Source organism: Esox lucius, chromosome 4 (genome assembly GCF_011004845.1).
Source record: "Esox lucius isolate fEsoLuc1 chromosome 4, fEsoLuc1.pri, whole genome shotgun sequence".
In the NCBI taxonomy this organism is placed as follows: Eukaryota; Metazoa; Chordata; class Actinopteri; order Esociformes; family Esocidae; genus Esox; species Esox lucius.
In genome coordinates this window covers 12769523-12782877 of record NC_047572.1, presented here as the reverse complement: position 1 = coordinate 12782877, position 13355 = coordinate 12769523, and the positions used below count along the sequence as shown (strand labels likewise).

General features: G+C 39.2%; 1 protein-coding gene across 2 annotated transcripts in view; it reads left to right on the top strand.

Moving 5' to 3' along the window:
* gabrb2a (gamma-aminobutyric acid type A receptor subunit beta2a) overlaps positions 1-13355 on the top strand; it is a 56209-nt gene that overhangs the window by 15669 nt on the left and 27185 nt on the right. For both annotated transcript variants that reach the window (XM_010897238.4, XM_010897246.5), the window contains exon 4: positions 6118-6338. In XM_010897238.4, coding sequence (XP_010895540.1) covers positions 6118-6338 — 221 coding nt within the window. The remainder of the gene's footprint in view (positions 1-6117; positions 6339-13355) is intronic.

Below are 13355 nucleotides of genomic sequence, written 5' to 3'. Positions count from 1 at the left end.
ACCCATGCCATGTGCACTAATGCACCCCCATACCGTAACGGATTTTGGCTTTTGAACTGTGCGCTGAAAACAAGCCAGATGGTCCCTCTCCTCTTTAGTCCAGAGGATGGTGTCCTCTTTGATTGGTTGAGTTTTAACTTGCATTTGTGGATGCAGCGTCATACTGTGTTCACAGAAAATGGTTTTCGGGAAGGGTTCCTGAGCCCATACAGTGATTTCCAGTACAGAATCGTGTCTGTTTTTAATGCAGTGCTGCCTGAAGGCCCAATATTGGTTTGTGGGCTTTGTCTCTTGCATACAGAGATTTCTGTGGAGTCTCTGATTCTTTTAATGATAGTCTGTTTTGTAGATGATGAGATCACCAAACTCTTTGCAATTTCATGTTGAGAAACATTATTCTTTAATTGTTGCATTATTTGTCCACACTGTCTTTCACAGAGTGGTGAACCCCTACCCATCTTCACTTCTGACAGGCCCATGCTCTCTAGAATGATCTTTTAATACCCAATCATGACCTGTTGCCGAATGACCTAATTAGCTGTGTGATATTCCACCATGTTATGTTTTTAAGTGTTACACAACAAGATTTGAAACAGTGGGTAGGAGCAGAGAAACAGAGAAGGATTGTATTAAACCCATGGCCCAGTTATTAAGAAGTAATCTGAGCAGATTTCAGCTTTCGGATTGGATCAAATCTTGAAAATGGGTTATTCAATAGAAAAAAAGCATTCTGAAATCGGATTAGATTACGTATCCAATCTTGGTCCTGATCTGGATCTAACCTTCAGTATGGGTTGTTCAAAACATTTCAGTAGAATTGGGATACCTTTGATCCATGAAATCTGGATTATCCTGATCCCAGCAGAAGGGTGGATTCAGGGTGGATTTCAGGAACAAAATGTAATAAAACCTAAAATATTGTAAGAACACTTTCTTCAAATGTAAAAAGAAAAGAAAATATACATTTATTCTTATTTTAAACTTGATTTGTTACAATGGTACAGTAGATAAAGTATACATTAGGCTACCTAGTAAGCCTTTCAGAACTGTAAAGGGAAATTAATATATGATTTTGTCCTCATAAAAGAATCCCCCAAACAGTTAAAATAATCCCTGAAATGTATCATTGTATATTAATTACAGTGACAGAATCATTAGAGATCAACCAAATCAAAGTCATTTAGAAAGTCTATGGATCCTCACTGGTAAAGCCTGTAGTTACTGCCACAGGAGCTCAGAAAAGATTCTGGAAGCGTTCTTCGACAAACAAATATGATGATGCCTAGAAGTCACTTTTTAAATCACAAACCAAAAGAGCAGAAGTACAGATTAATCTGGCAGAGGAAGAAATCACTCTTACCAAATTACAGCAAACCAAAGCCAGAGTCAATATCTGCCTCCTAAAAGCAGGGTTTCACAAAGCTAGTATCTCCACAAATGAAGAACTCTGAACGTTTCTTATTCCGTTAACAATTGGACATTTAGCTTTTTTATTTTTTAAACGTGTTAAAAAAATATCCAAAATGTATTTCTGAATAATGTATATTTGTTTGTTTTTATTTATTTGTTGGGGATCAGATGAAGGATCTGACTGTTTAAAATAAATGTAAAATTGAAGGGGATGATTGTACTCTTTTATTTTGCTGTTTTCTGTGTCTTCAAATATAAACACTTGAAGTGACCTGACACTGGCTATTCTCCCTGTGGTTCTTTACATAGCTAGTAGCCTATATTGTGATATGTAGTCCCATTTAGAGCACAGGTAATCCGGATTTGGTAATCTTGAAAAGTTTGTATCTGGATCAGTGTGATCCAATCCAATGTTGCTTTGAAAAACCGGCATGAAAATAAAATGAATTACCTAATCCTGGATAGGAAAATATGTGATTTCCAAATCCGGATAATTCTGATCCAGATTAAATGTTTTAAACAACTGGGCCCTGGTCTACAGGGTTGCGTATCATGCCAAACCATGGAGACCATTTCTACAACACCAATCTAGTTTACTTTTAGTGTTTAATTTACTTGACAGTAGTAGCCAGAGCTGTCCAAATATTAACACAATTTTTGTAGAAACCATTTGTGCCATCCTGAATGTTGCAGCACTATAGTACTTTAATACTGTCAGTACATTAGCTATAGCACTAACATACAGTACTTAACCAATACTTAAGCTACAGTATAGAGCTAACATACAGTACTTTACCATTACCGATACTTTAGATATAGAGTTAATATAGTACTTTCCCAGAATCAGTTAATTAGCTACAGGGTTAACATGGTACTTTACTGCAATCAATACATTAGCTACAGAGCTAACATATACCATATTACCACAATCAGTACATTAGCTTCAGAGTTAACATGGTACTTTACTGCTATCAATACATTAGCTACAGAGCTAACATATACTATATTATCACAATCAGTACATTAGCTACAGAGTTATCATGGTACTTTACTGCTATCAATACATTAGCTACAGAGCTAACATATACTATATTACCACAATCAGTACATTAGCTACAGAGTTAACATGGTACTTTACTGCTATCAATACATTAGCTGCAGAGCTAACATATACTACATTACCACAATCAGTACATTAGCTACAGAGGTAACACTACTTTCCCACTATCAGCAGATAGACTTAAATAGCTAATATAGGACTTTATCCCTACCAGTTAATTAGCTACAGAGATAACATATATTACTTTACTACTGTCATTACAGTAGCTACAGAACTGACATAACGTACTGTACCACAATCATTACATTAGCCTGTACTGCCAAAAGGAGTGCACTGTACAGGCATTAGAGTGCCATTTGAGACACACACCTTGTGTCACAGCTTAATGAATCCTCTTGAATTTAAAAGGCCAATGTTGCATTATCTAGGGTTATTTAAACTGAAATGATGAGCACCTATTAATGTGCAAAGCATAAATATATTGAATACTTTCCAAAGGGATGAAAGGCAAGTTTAGTGGAAACATAAACAGAGGTTATAAATGATAGCTCCTGTAGATGCATAAATTAGATTAAAATGTAATGGCTTCATATACACTATATCCTGTTCAGTTTTCCACCTAATCGATTTTACTGCAATCCATTCGGTACGAGAGAAATGTTTCTTCCATACCGCAGTGCTTTTCTGTGCTGTGAGTGTGTGGGTGTATGTATTTTAAGAGGCATAGCGGGTAAAGTAATCTACATGCTTTTGTTATGTTTCACTGTGAGTGTCAGCATTTGAAGAGTGTTATTCCAAAACAAGATAAATCTATTTTTCCCTTTAGATTTTTGTTCACTTGAAAATAAATTAGTGTTCCTTTCTGTGTATGTTTCCTTTTCTATTTGCATGAATTATAACTTATAAAACCTTTAAATATTTACTTTAGGTGTAGTAGATTATTTAATTGTGTAGTATAGTCTTTGACGGTATGATAGGAGAGTATAGGGTTGGTGGGTATATAGTAAGATAAAAGGGTGCAGGAGAGAGGATAGAGGGACATAGTATAAGAGAGTATGGGGTATAGTAAAACAGGTTGTAGGGTAGGACGGTAAAGGATATAGACAAGGAGTATGAGGATATAAGCATGACAGTATAGGATGAGAGTAGGTTGTATGGGTTAATGGATAGGAGAATTAGAGAAGGAGGGCATAGGATATAGGGTAGGATATAGGTTAGAAAGGTATAGGGAGGATGGTATATGACAAGAGGGTATAGTGAATGATATAGGGTAAGACAGTGATGTAAATGTCATATGTATATCATCAGCGTTTTCACACATTGCCCAAATCAAAACCTAGTTTTGAAATCTTTTTTTTTTGTTCTTAATTTGTATGGTATTATAAAGTTCTCCCATGTATTCTCATTCTAATAGGCTGAATACTAAGCTTGCAACATTATTACACACTGTAATTCAATGATTATCTTTGCACTAAAAGGGATATTATAATTTACAATTGTAAGAAACAAAGCTGAAAAATATTGGTTGCTACATTTTGCACCAGTGACATGATTTACTGCTTATTAGCTGTTGTAGCTAACGCACCTAGCCACCTAGCTAGCTCTTCTTTTTTGACCAACTTGCTTTGCTTCCCTTAAGTTGTAGACTTGCTGCCTCTAAAATATGAACAAATGTTATCAGAAATCAGTTCGTAGATGAGTCCAGCTTGTTTCTCCATGATTATTATGTTAGAATGTTTGGTCAGCTAAGCAAAACACAACAGCATCTGGATTCAAGGCACAGCTCCAAGATGAGGAAGCACAGCAACAATAAAATAAAACCAAATCATAATAGTGTTATCTATATATTACGGTAGGTAGCTTGTGGTAGAATTATAAGTGATTCTGTTGGTTAATAGCATCCAGTTTTAAATGGGCGGTTGGCTAAGCTAGCAAGATAATAATTGTTACACAAAGTTACACTAGTTTTTGTTGCTTCTGGTCAATCTTCAGTAATAATGCTTGTTGAAACACAGCTCTCTCAGGCTAGGTAGAGATTGGGATGAGTAATTGCCTCATCATTGACTGTTTTACATATGTCACTTGGCATGAGACAATGCACTGAGGTAATGATCACTTTAAACCTTGGAAACCACCAGCAAACTCTGCTAATGTCAGAAACATAAGCTGTGCAGTATATATTTTTGAAGTAGAAATTGTATATACAAGTAAAAAGGGTAGACAAAGAAAAAACAGGAGGAGAGACGAAGAGCGAATAAGTAAGAAAAAGGGAGGGAGGAAGCAAGGAGTGAGATATCGTCCTCAGAACCATAGAGTGGCTTCATTGGACTGGAAAGCAGTATATTGTTTAACATGCGACAATAGGCTAGTCAGCTGAGATAGCTGAGAAATCACCCTCAGGTTGTTTTCCCCGTAAGTCAGTGGCTGTGTCTGAAAGGGCACCCTATTAGTGTAATAAGGCCCATAGGGCTCTGGTCAAAACTAGTGCAACTATATGGAGAATAGGGTGCCATTTTAGACTCATACAGTCAAGCAAGCAGGCAGGCAGTCACTTAGACAGGCAGTCAGTCAGTGCAGAGAGAGGGTTTGAATATGGTATTTACCCTTTAACCTCAGCCAGCACAACCACTGTCTCCAGTATAGATCACTTAATAGGCCACTTATAGGCCAGTCTGGGTCAATGCCCTTTCAGACTGTACTAGACCAACTAGACCATGTTGATGACCTTCTGCTGTACAGCGGCCATTTTTTTGCTGTTGGTGTGACACATCCATGGATTGGAGTGGTTGGTGGTTGGTTGTTTAAATGTCACTACCAGAGGACATGTGACCTATTAGTAAAGAGGATTTAAAGTTGTTTAATTTAATCTCAATGTTTGTGTGCAGTTAAATCACTGATGACACTTTATTATCAAGTGTACATGAATATCCATTGGGAATGTCTTTTGCTTCATCCCAACCCCTTAGCAATATCCATTTGGGGATTCTCACAAAAGCATGTTTTATGTCTGAAGCAAATTTAGATACAAAAATCAATCATGAAGTGTCACATTACAGTAACATGTTTTCAAATTTCTGTAAATACAACTTTTTAAATAGTTGTATTCACCCATAATGCACTTAATGAACCGTTTGCATTTTAGTCATTTAGCCGAGTGACTTTCAGGAATAAGTGCATACTCAGAATGGTCCGCCATGGGAACTGAACACACAACCCTACCATTGCAAGCACCATGCTCTACCACCTCAACCACTAATGCTTATATAACTCACATACAACCCACATATCGTTCTTCGAAAATGCCCTAAATTCAATATGTTCTGAATGAAATGTCATGTCTCTGAATCATCTGATAAATATAGTGGACTATGTGTGTGTTTTGTAAAGAGATGAGCAGTACAGTACTGTACAGTAGTGTTTTTTTCATTCATGATAGATGTAGCCAGCTAGCTACTTAGGGTTTCTTTGATCATACACCATCTGCAAGCATATTTCCCCTGGTCCCATTTCACTCATTCACTCTCCTCTTTCATCCATTTCTCCTCTGCAACTTCCAGTCGTCCTATAATCATATAACCAGATAAGTTGTTGACCATGTACCAACCGGTCCCACATCTATTTAAAAGAATCTTCTCCCCCTCTTCCAGGACTATACACTGACCATGTACTTCCAACAAGCCTGGCGGGACAAGCGCCTGTCCTACTCTGAGATTGCCCTCAATCTGACGTTAGACAACAGGGTGGCTGACCAGCTCTGGGTCCCCGACACATACTTTCTCAACGATAAGAAGTCCTTCGTCCACGGCGTCACGGTCAAGAACCGAATGATCCGACTGCATCCGGACGGTACCGTGCTCTATGGACTCCGGTAAGGGATTTCATAGCCGACCCTTTGATATTTACCGATAATTACTAATTGATTGGTTGATATTGAATAATTGTCTTGGGTTTTCTAGCCTGTCACGGTCTCTGATGTACATCATTCTGTAATTGATTGGTTCTGATCAATATGTGAAGGTTTGTAGAAGAAATAGTGGAGATGTAGTTGACTGAGGGTCACAGCCATCACTCTTCATAGGTTGGTAGACGTTTCCTTGACCCATCGGTCCATTCTCAGTGATCTAAAAAAAAAAATTCCGGAGGGCTGAAACACTTCTAGCTTTCCTTCTAAGCAGGGATTCAGACATGGGAAACCAGGTAAGGTGAATAGAACAAAAAACAGAGAGGTGTTCCGGCCCTCCTGGACCAGGCTTGAAGAGATGCCGCTGCATACTAGACTTAGCAACTGTGTTGGGATCTCTGGTGTTTCATTAATAATTTAACGATCCTTAATAAAACAGTATTGGACAGAAGGAGAAGATGTATTTGATTGAGGTTAAGGGATGTCACAGGATCCGTGCCTGTCACAGCTAGTCGGCAAACCCAGGAATCTAGACAGTTTTCTTCTTCACTTATCATGCGAGTCTCGAAACTGCTAACAACATACATGTTGGCTTTTCTGATGCTTTACCATTTCATGCTATCTGTTGATATTAATAATTGATCCGTTTTTAATCAGTAATAGAAAACTATGTAAAACTTCTGATTTATAGCTACAAATGACGGATATGTATAGCTGTGGTTCTACCCATCCAGGAAATGAATCCTTTTGATGTTGGTTCCATGCAAAATGAGTCCATATCCTCTATGCAGTGCACTACTTATATATATATATATATATATATATATATATATATATATATATATATATATATATATACCAGATTTCTTGTTAATAATAGTGCACTATGAAGAGAATAGGGAACCATTTAGTATGCAGGCGTTCAGTCTCTGACGCTGCAGAGAAGATTGCCATCCATAGAGGAGATTGCCATCCATAGAGAAGATTGCCATCCATAGAGAAGATTGCCATCCATAGAGAAGATTGCCATCCATAATAGATGAATGCTAATAATTAATGTATACGTTCAATACAAACACACGACACAGCTAGGCCCTATTTGCATTGGACGCATCTGATTGCATTGCATTATTTGGGCACACAAACACACACACACGCTATGAGTTCACATGCATTCACATACCCACACGTTCAACCATTGTAGTCACATACATGTGAACACACACACACATGATCTTTCACTGCTGCCTGTCATGTGAAGCCTGAGAGATTATGAGTGTTTGTGCGTGTGTGTGTGTTTGTGTGCATGTGTGTGTGTGTGTGTGTGTACATGCATGCCTTCCATATGGATGTGTGAGATGACGTGTGATGGTGTCGGTACAAATGATCTCTGAGCTTAATGGGCTGTATATTTAAAGGGATGAGATTATTGTTGCTAATTCAAGACATGAACATCACAGGCAGCATTCCTTCACTCTGGTTCTATCCCTTCCTCTTTCTCTATCCCTTCCTCTTTTTTCTCTCTCTCTATTTCTTTCTCTGTCTTTCCTTCGCTCTTTTTCTCTCTGAGGAGCTCAGATGCCACTCTTGTATAAAGGCTGCTTAAAACATTTAAATCTCTGCACTGCACCAGATAATTTATGTATTCTGTTTTTGAGAGAAAAATCAATAAGTGTAATTTACAACGCTTCAATTATGTAAGCATTCCGTTATATACGCCAACACATTTTTATATAACATCAAGAAATAGAAATTGGAGCGAGGTGTCTTTAACAGTCTGAGTTGGTGTTGTGTGAGTACTTAACAGAACCCCAATAGTTACTTCAGTAATGTCTTTTAGCTGTCCTCTTCTCTTTTTGGTCTTCATAATATCCACTCCAGAACATTCCAGAAAGGCCGAAAGAAAGAGAACTAACCACTGTTCTGAACTGGATCTTTGAAACAGAAAAATAGCTCACTTTCTTTTCATCTTGCACCTTTGCATTATGTTGAACTGAGTCTTGAATGAGTCTTTATGAACAAGAGCACGTCTGAACATTTCTTGTCATCAAAATGAAAAGAAAAAAGCTAAAAAAGGGTTCCCATAGCTCTATGTCTTGAATTGGTGCATTGAAACAGAGAATGGGTGTTTGGCAGTACATTTGAGTGGCCACAGTACAAGTACAACAGTGTCTGTCTTTCTCGGGAGCCTTCTAGCTGTGGCTTTCAGGAGGCTTTCACTCCGAAAGTGAAATTCAACAAATTCAAGTTCAACCTTTCTGCTTCAACACCCTTTCACAGGCCTGGGAACATGGGTGACTACTAAGTATTTTTTTGTTTTTGTTTATATAATTCTACTCCAACTGGTTGAAGGTTAGGAAAGAAAGACATTGGATGAAACCTCTCAAAACAAGACACCCATTGTCTTAAAACCCACTAACTCACAACTGTTTTCGTGGAGTGGGCAAATCCACTTGGACATTGTTCTCAGAGGCACATGCCACATGTTTTCCTATAGGAACTGCTAAGTGTTTGCCGTATTTGTGTAAATTACGGTTCATAATCAAACAATAATTTGAAGCATTACTAGTTCTGGTCTATGCTTTGCAACAGCCACACTGGCTCTAGTACTTCAGGTATTATCCTAGTTAGTCCATAAGCATTCTCTCCTAGCCTCTTCTCTCTTCTTTTTTTCCTCTCCTCTCTCTCAGTCTGGCTGTTATTTGATGTTAGTAGATCCAGACACTCAGTCAGCAGGACCAGATGCCAGAATGCTTAGAGCACAGTGCGTCTGTGCGTGTGTGTGCATGTGTGTGTGCGTGTGTGTAGATTTAGAGTGCCAGTTGGAACAGTATGAAGGCTGTTTGTGTGCCCGTCTGTGCATGTATGTATGTGTGTGTGTGGATGTGCAGGCATGCATGATTCTCAGTAACACACTATTTTTATACATGCCCAAACAGTGTGTGTGTGTGGTGTGAAAGTGTGCATTAAATAGTGTGTGTGTGCATATTTTTGTTTTATTTCTTCTTGTGTGTGACTGTGTGTATTTGTGTTTCTGTGTGTCTGTGCATGTGTAAGTGATAGGAGGTTGTTTACACTCTATTTTGATGAAGTTTTACATCCCTGTCCCGTCTGATCCTTTTCTTTTACCACGAGAAGCAGAAAATGACCACAGCATTACCAACAGTCACTGGAAGCTAGATGCAGAAACAACAGTCAATGGAGGCTATATGCAGAAACAACAGTCACTGGAAGCAGGATGCAGAAACAACGGTCACTGGAAGCTAGATGCAGAAACAAGGGTCCCTGGAAGCAGGATGCAGAAACAACGGTCACTGGAAGCTAGATGCAGAAACAAGGGTCCCTGGAAGCTAGATGCTGAAACAACGGTCACTGGAAGCTAGATGCAGAAACAAAGGTCACTGGAAGCTAGATGCAGAAACAAGGGTCACTGGAAGCTAGATGCAGAAACAACGGTCAATGGAGCGCCGGATGCTGTGATGCTGTCATTGACGGCTGCTAGCATTGAAAAATGTATGGAGATGGGAGGCTTCTCAGATTGCTAAGCATTTCTGAAGATCTTAGGAAAAAGATTTATTAAAGGCTTTAGTAGTCAAACATGACTGTCTAAGCCCAATTTTTATTTAAATTATATTCTGTTATCCAAAGTGACTTAACCAGGGTTAATTAGGGGTAATTGTGGTTAATTGTCATGCTTAAGAACAGAATAGCAGATTTTTCACAATGTGGAATTTGATCTCACACTTTTAGGTTACTTGTCAGTTGCTTCAACTGCTAGCTTACCTCAGTTCTTTTAGGGAGTAGCAGAGTATAGGACATTCACAGTGTTAAGACAGGAGGAACCACAACAGAAGGTCAAAAGGAGAAATGGGAGATGGCAGGTTAATCTAAGGAGTGTCCAGGCTCATCATGGACGGATGGTGTTGTAGAGCTCATCTCTATCACTGATGACTGAGAAGAGAACAAATAACAAAAATCGAATAGATGTTTATTAATATGATTTCTTTCTCTGTATGTGAGGTACTTCATATATCCAGCAAATGAAAATGTACACAGTAATTCCCAGTTCTCGGAGAGTAAAATGCCCCAGGGAATAAGAGGATCAATGGACATACAAGATGACCAGGGGGTTAAGACATTCACGAGGCAGCCATAGGCTTGTCCCTCCAGTGGGACACTCCCTCCAGTCATGACACATTGCAGCGTACTCTGAGTGTGATGTTTGTATGTAGGCTCCTGGCCAGATCTGTCTGATACTGGTCTGATAAGGCAACCGGTGCAGTTCAAAACAATAATACAATTTATAAAGTGACCAAACTCTGATTGGAACATGACGCCCAGACTTACGCGTGAAAACGAGCCTTGGGACACTCACTTCACATCTGCGTTCAGAAACATTTGAGAAACAAATGAGAAACATCTTCAGTATATCCCAGTTTGACAGCCCTGAATGAGGAGATTGGTGCTATAAAACTGTTCTGAGTTGTTTTTAATATTCAACAGAAAATGGCAAGTCTTCATAATGTTCGGCAAGTAAACGACTGCATAATGTGTCATTATCTCCGCTGCTTCCTTGTAGCTGCCCTTGTTAGCCCAACTTTGACTGTCATCAAGCAACCTGAAAGCTAATTCTTGCAGTAGTGTCAATAACCAATTTAAGAACATCCTTGCTTTGTGCTTAACTTCTCGTTTTGTAGAACAGTTTGAATGTGCAGTCCGTCATTCATTACGTTATTAAAACAGCATTTTCCCAGGAGCTAGGGTTTATGATTTGGCATTTACATTATATGCTGTCTGCATTTGTTTGCGCTCACACAATTCTGTTCCTTTGTACTCAAAGAAAGTATGAGCAGACTCTTCAGAAGTCCACCACATTGTTAGTCTTAGCCCTTAGCTAGGGAAAACTTTCACAAATTTAATAGAGACCATTAATAGCTATTTGGCTGTCACGGTGCCTTTGGAAAGTATTCAGACCCCTTTTCTTCCTTATTTATAATTAACAAAACATTTTTTTGCAATCAATCGTCCCATAATACCCAATAATTAAAAGAACAACATGTTTTTAGAGACGAGCCAATTTACAATGAAGTAATGTAATGAACATAAGCATTCAGACCTTTTGTCAGCGATCCCAGTTTCAAGTATTCTTGGCAATGCCTGTACCATCTTTGTACTCCTGGATTTGGGCAGTTTCTCCAATTCTTCCTTTCAGATCCTCTCAAGCTCTGTCAGATTAGATGGTTAGCATCGAGGAACTGCAGTCTTCAGGTCTCCCCAGAGATGTTCAGTTGGGTTCAAGTATGGGTTTGGCAGGGCCACTCAAGGGCATTCCCGAAGCCACTCTAGTGTTGTCGGGACAGTGTGCTCCAGGCCGTTGTCGTGCTGAAACACAAATCTTCACTCCAGTCTGAGGTGCTGTACACCCTGAATCTTCAAAGTCCTCTTTGTATTATTGCTGCATTCATCTTTCCCTCAGTCCTCACCAGTCTCCCAGGCCCTGTGGCTGAGATGCATCACCGTAGCATGACGCTTCCACCAGCATGCTTCACCGTAGGGATGGTATTACCCAGATGATGAGTGGTATCTTTTTTTACCAGACATGGAACTGGTTTGATTTTGGTCTCAGACCAAAGACTTCATGCTATCCAAGTCCTTCAGGTGGCATCTACCCACTATAACTTAAAAGCCTTCTGGCAGGTTATCCTATCTCTCAGCTCGGTTAGAGTGGCCATTGGTTTCTTGGTCACCTGACTGAGGCCCTCCTTGACAGGTTACTTAGTTTAGCTGGACAGTCGGGCTGCACTATTAATGAAATTATAATCGAAATTGCCATGTTGACCGGTGCAATATCCAAATCGCTGACTTCTGTGATTTTTGGCTCCAAAACAAGGTAAATGAAATGCACCTCATGTCATATGTGTGTACATATATAAATTAAATTAAAATGTTCCCTTTTCTGTAGGTGTGGAACTGACCACTGAAAGCCAACGTTTCAAATGAGCACATAGCATAGCTAGCATACAGAAGTTGGTGGTGGTATTGAAAGTATTTCTTCCGACATTGTTGTGTTTCAATCAGGTTTGAAACACTGGTAAAACTTTTTAGCTGAAATATGAAATGTGTTCAAACCCGGGCTGCAGCAGTACATATGCCTCAGAGGCAGAGCGCGCTGGACCATCTAAGACCACATCCAAGTCATTCTGAACTGGAATGCCGTTTATAGCTTTAGGTGACACAAAGATCTACTGGAGTTGACATCCATATAAGCATTAAACTCAGATTTTTACCTCAACATATTGTGAAATACTCATGTAAACAATAGCCTAAATATAGACACATTTGTCTGGGAGGCAATGAGGGAGATCTGGATATCTTCCCCACAGTGTATTTGCCTAATGGGTTTGCATGGCATTTCCAGTGTTTTGGTTGAGGTTCGTTAACATTTTTACAACATGTAACCATATCCTGAGTACACTAATGGTCCGCCGCTGGAGAGACAGACAGACCGACAGTTAGACAGACAGGAAAACAGACAGGTAGGCAGACACAAAGGAACTAGAGCTAAAGATATTCCAGAGGGCCTTTTGTTCCAAAATTATAAGGCCTTTTGTTCCATAAAACATACTAAGAGACAAATCATTTATTCACTGTTGTAGCAAGCCAGATGAAGGACAGATTCAAAGATAGAGACAAACCGGAATAACCCCGAAGCGCGGCTATTTTCTCTTTAGTGTATTCTGGCTCTTTTTGTGAGCGGACAGGACGTATCCCTGTGCTATGTAGACAGCGCTGTTCTAAGCGCTGGAGAGAAGAGACAAGCTGCCCAGTTCAGTAGATGGCACGAAAAAGAGTGAGTGACACAGAGAGAGTGAAAACGATAAACAAATATGTAACCTAGTATTTCCTCAGTGTGTTATAAATACAACATTATACCTCCGAGACACAGTATAAATACCTCAAGTTATATTTCAGTTTTTTGTATTT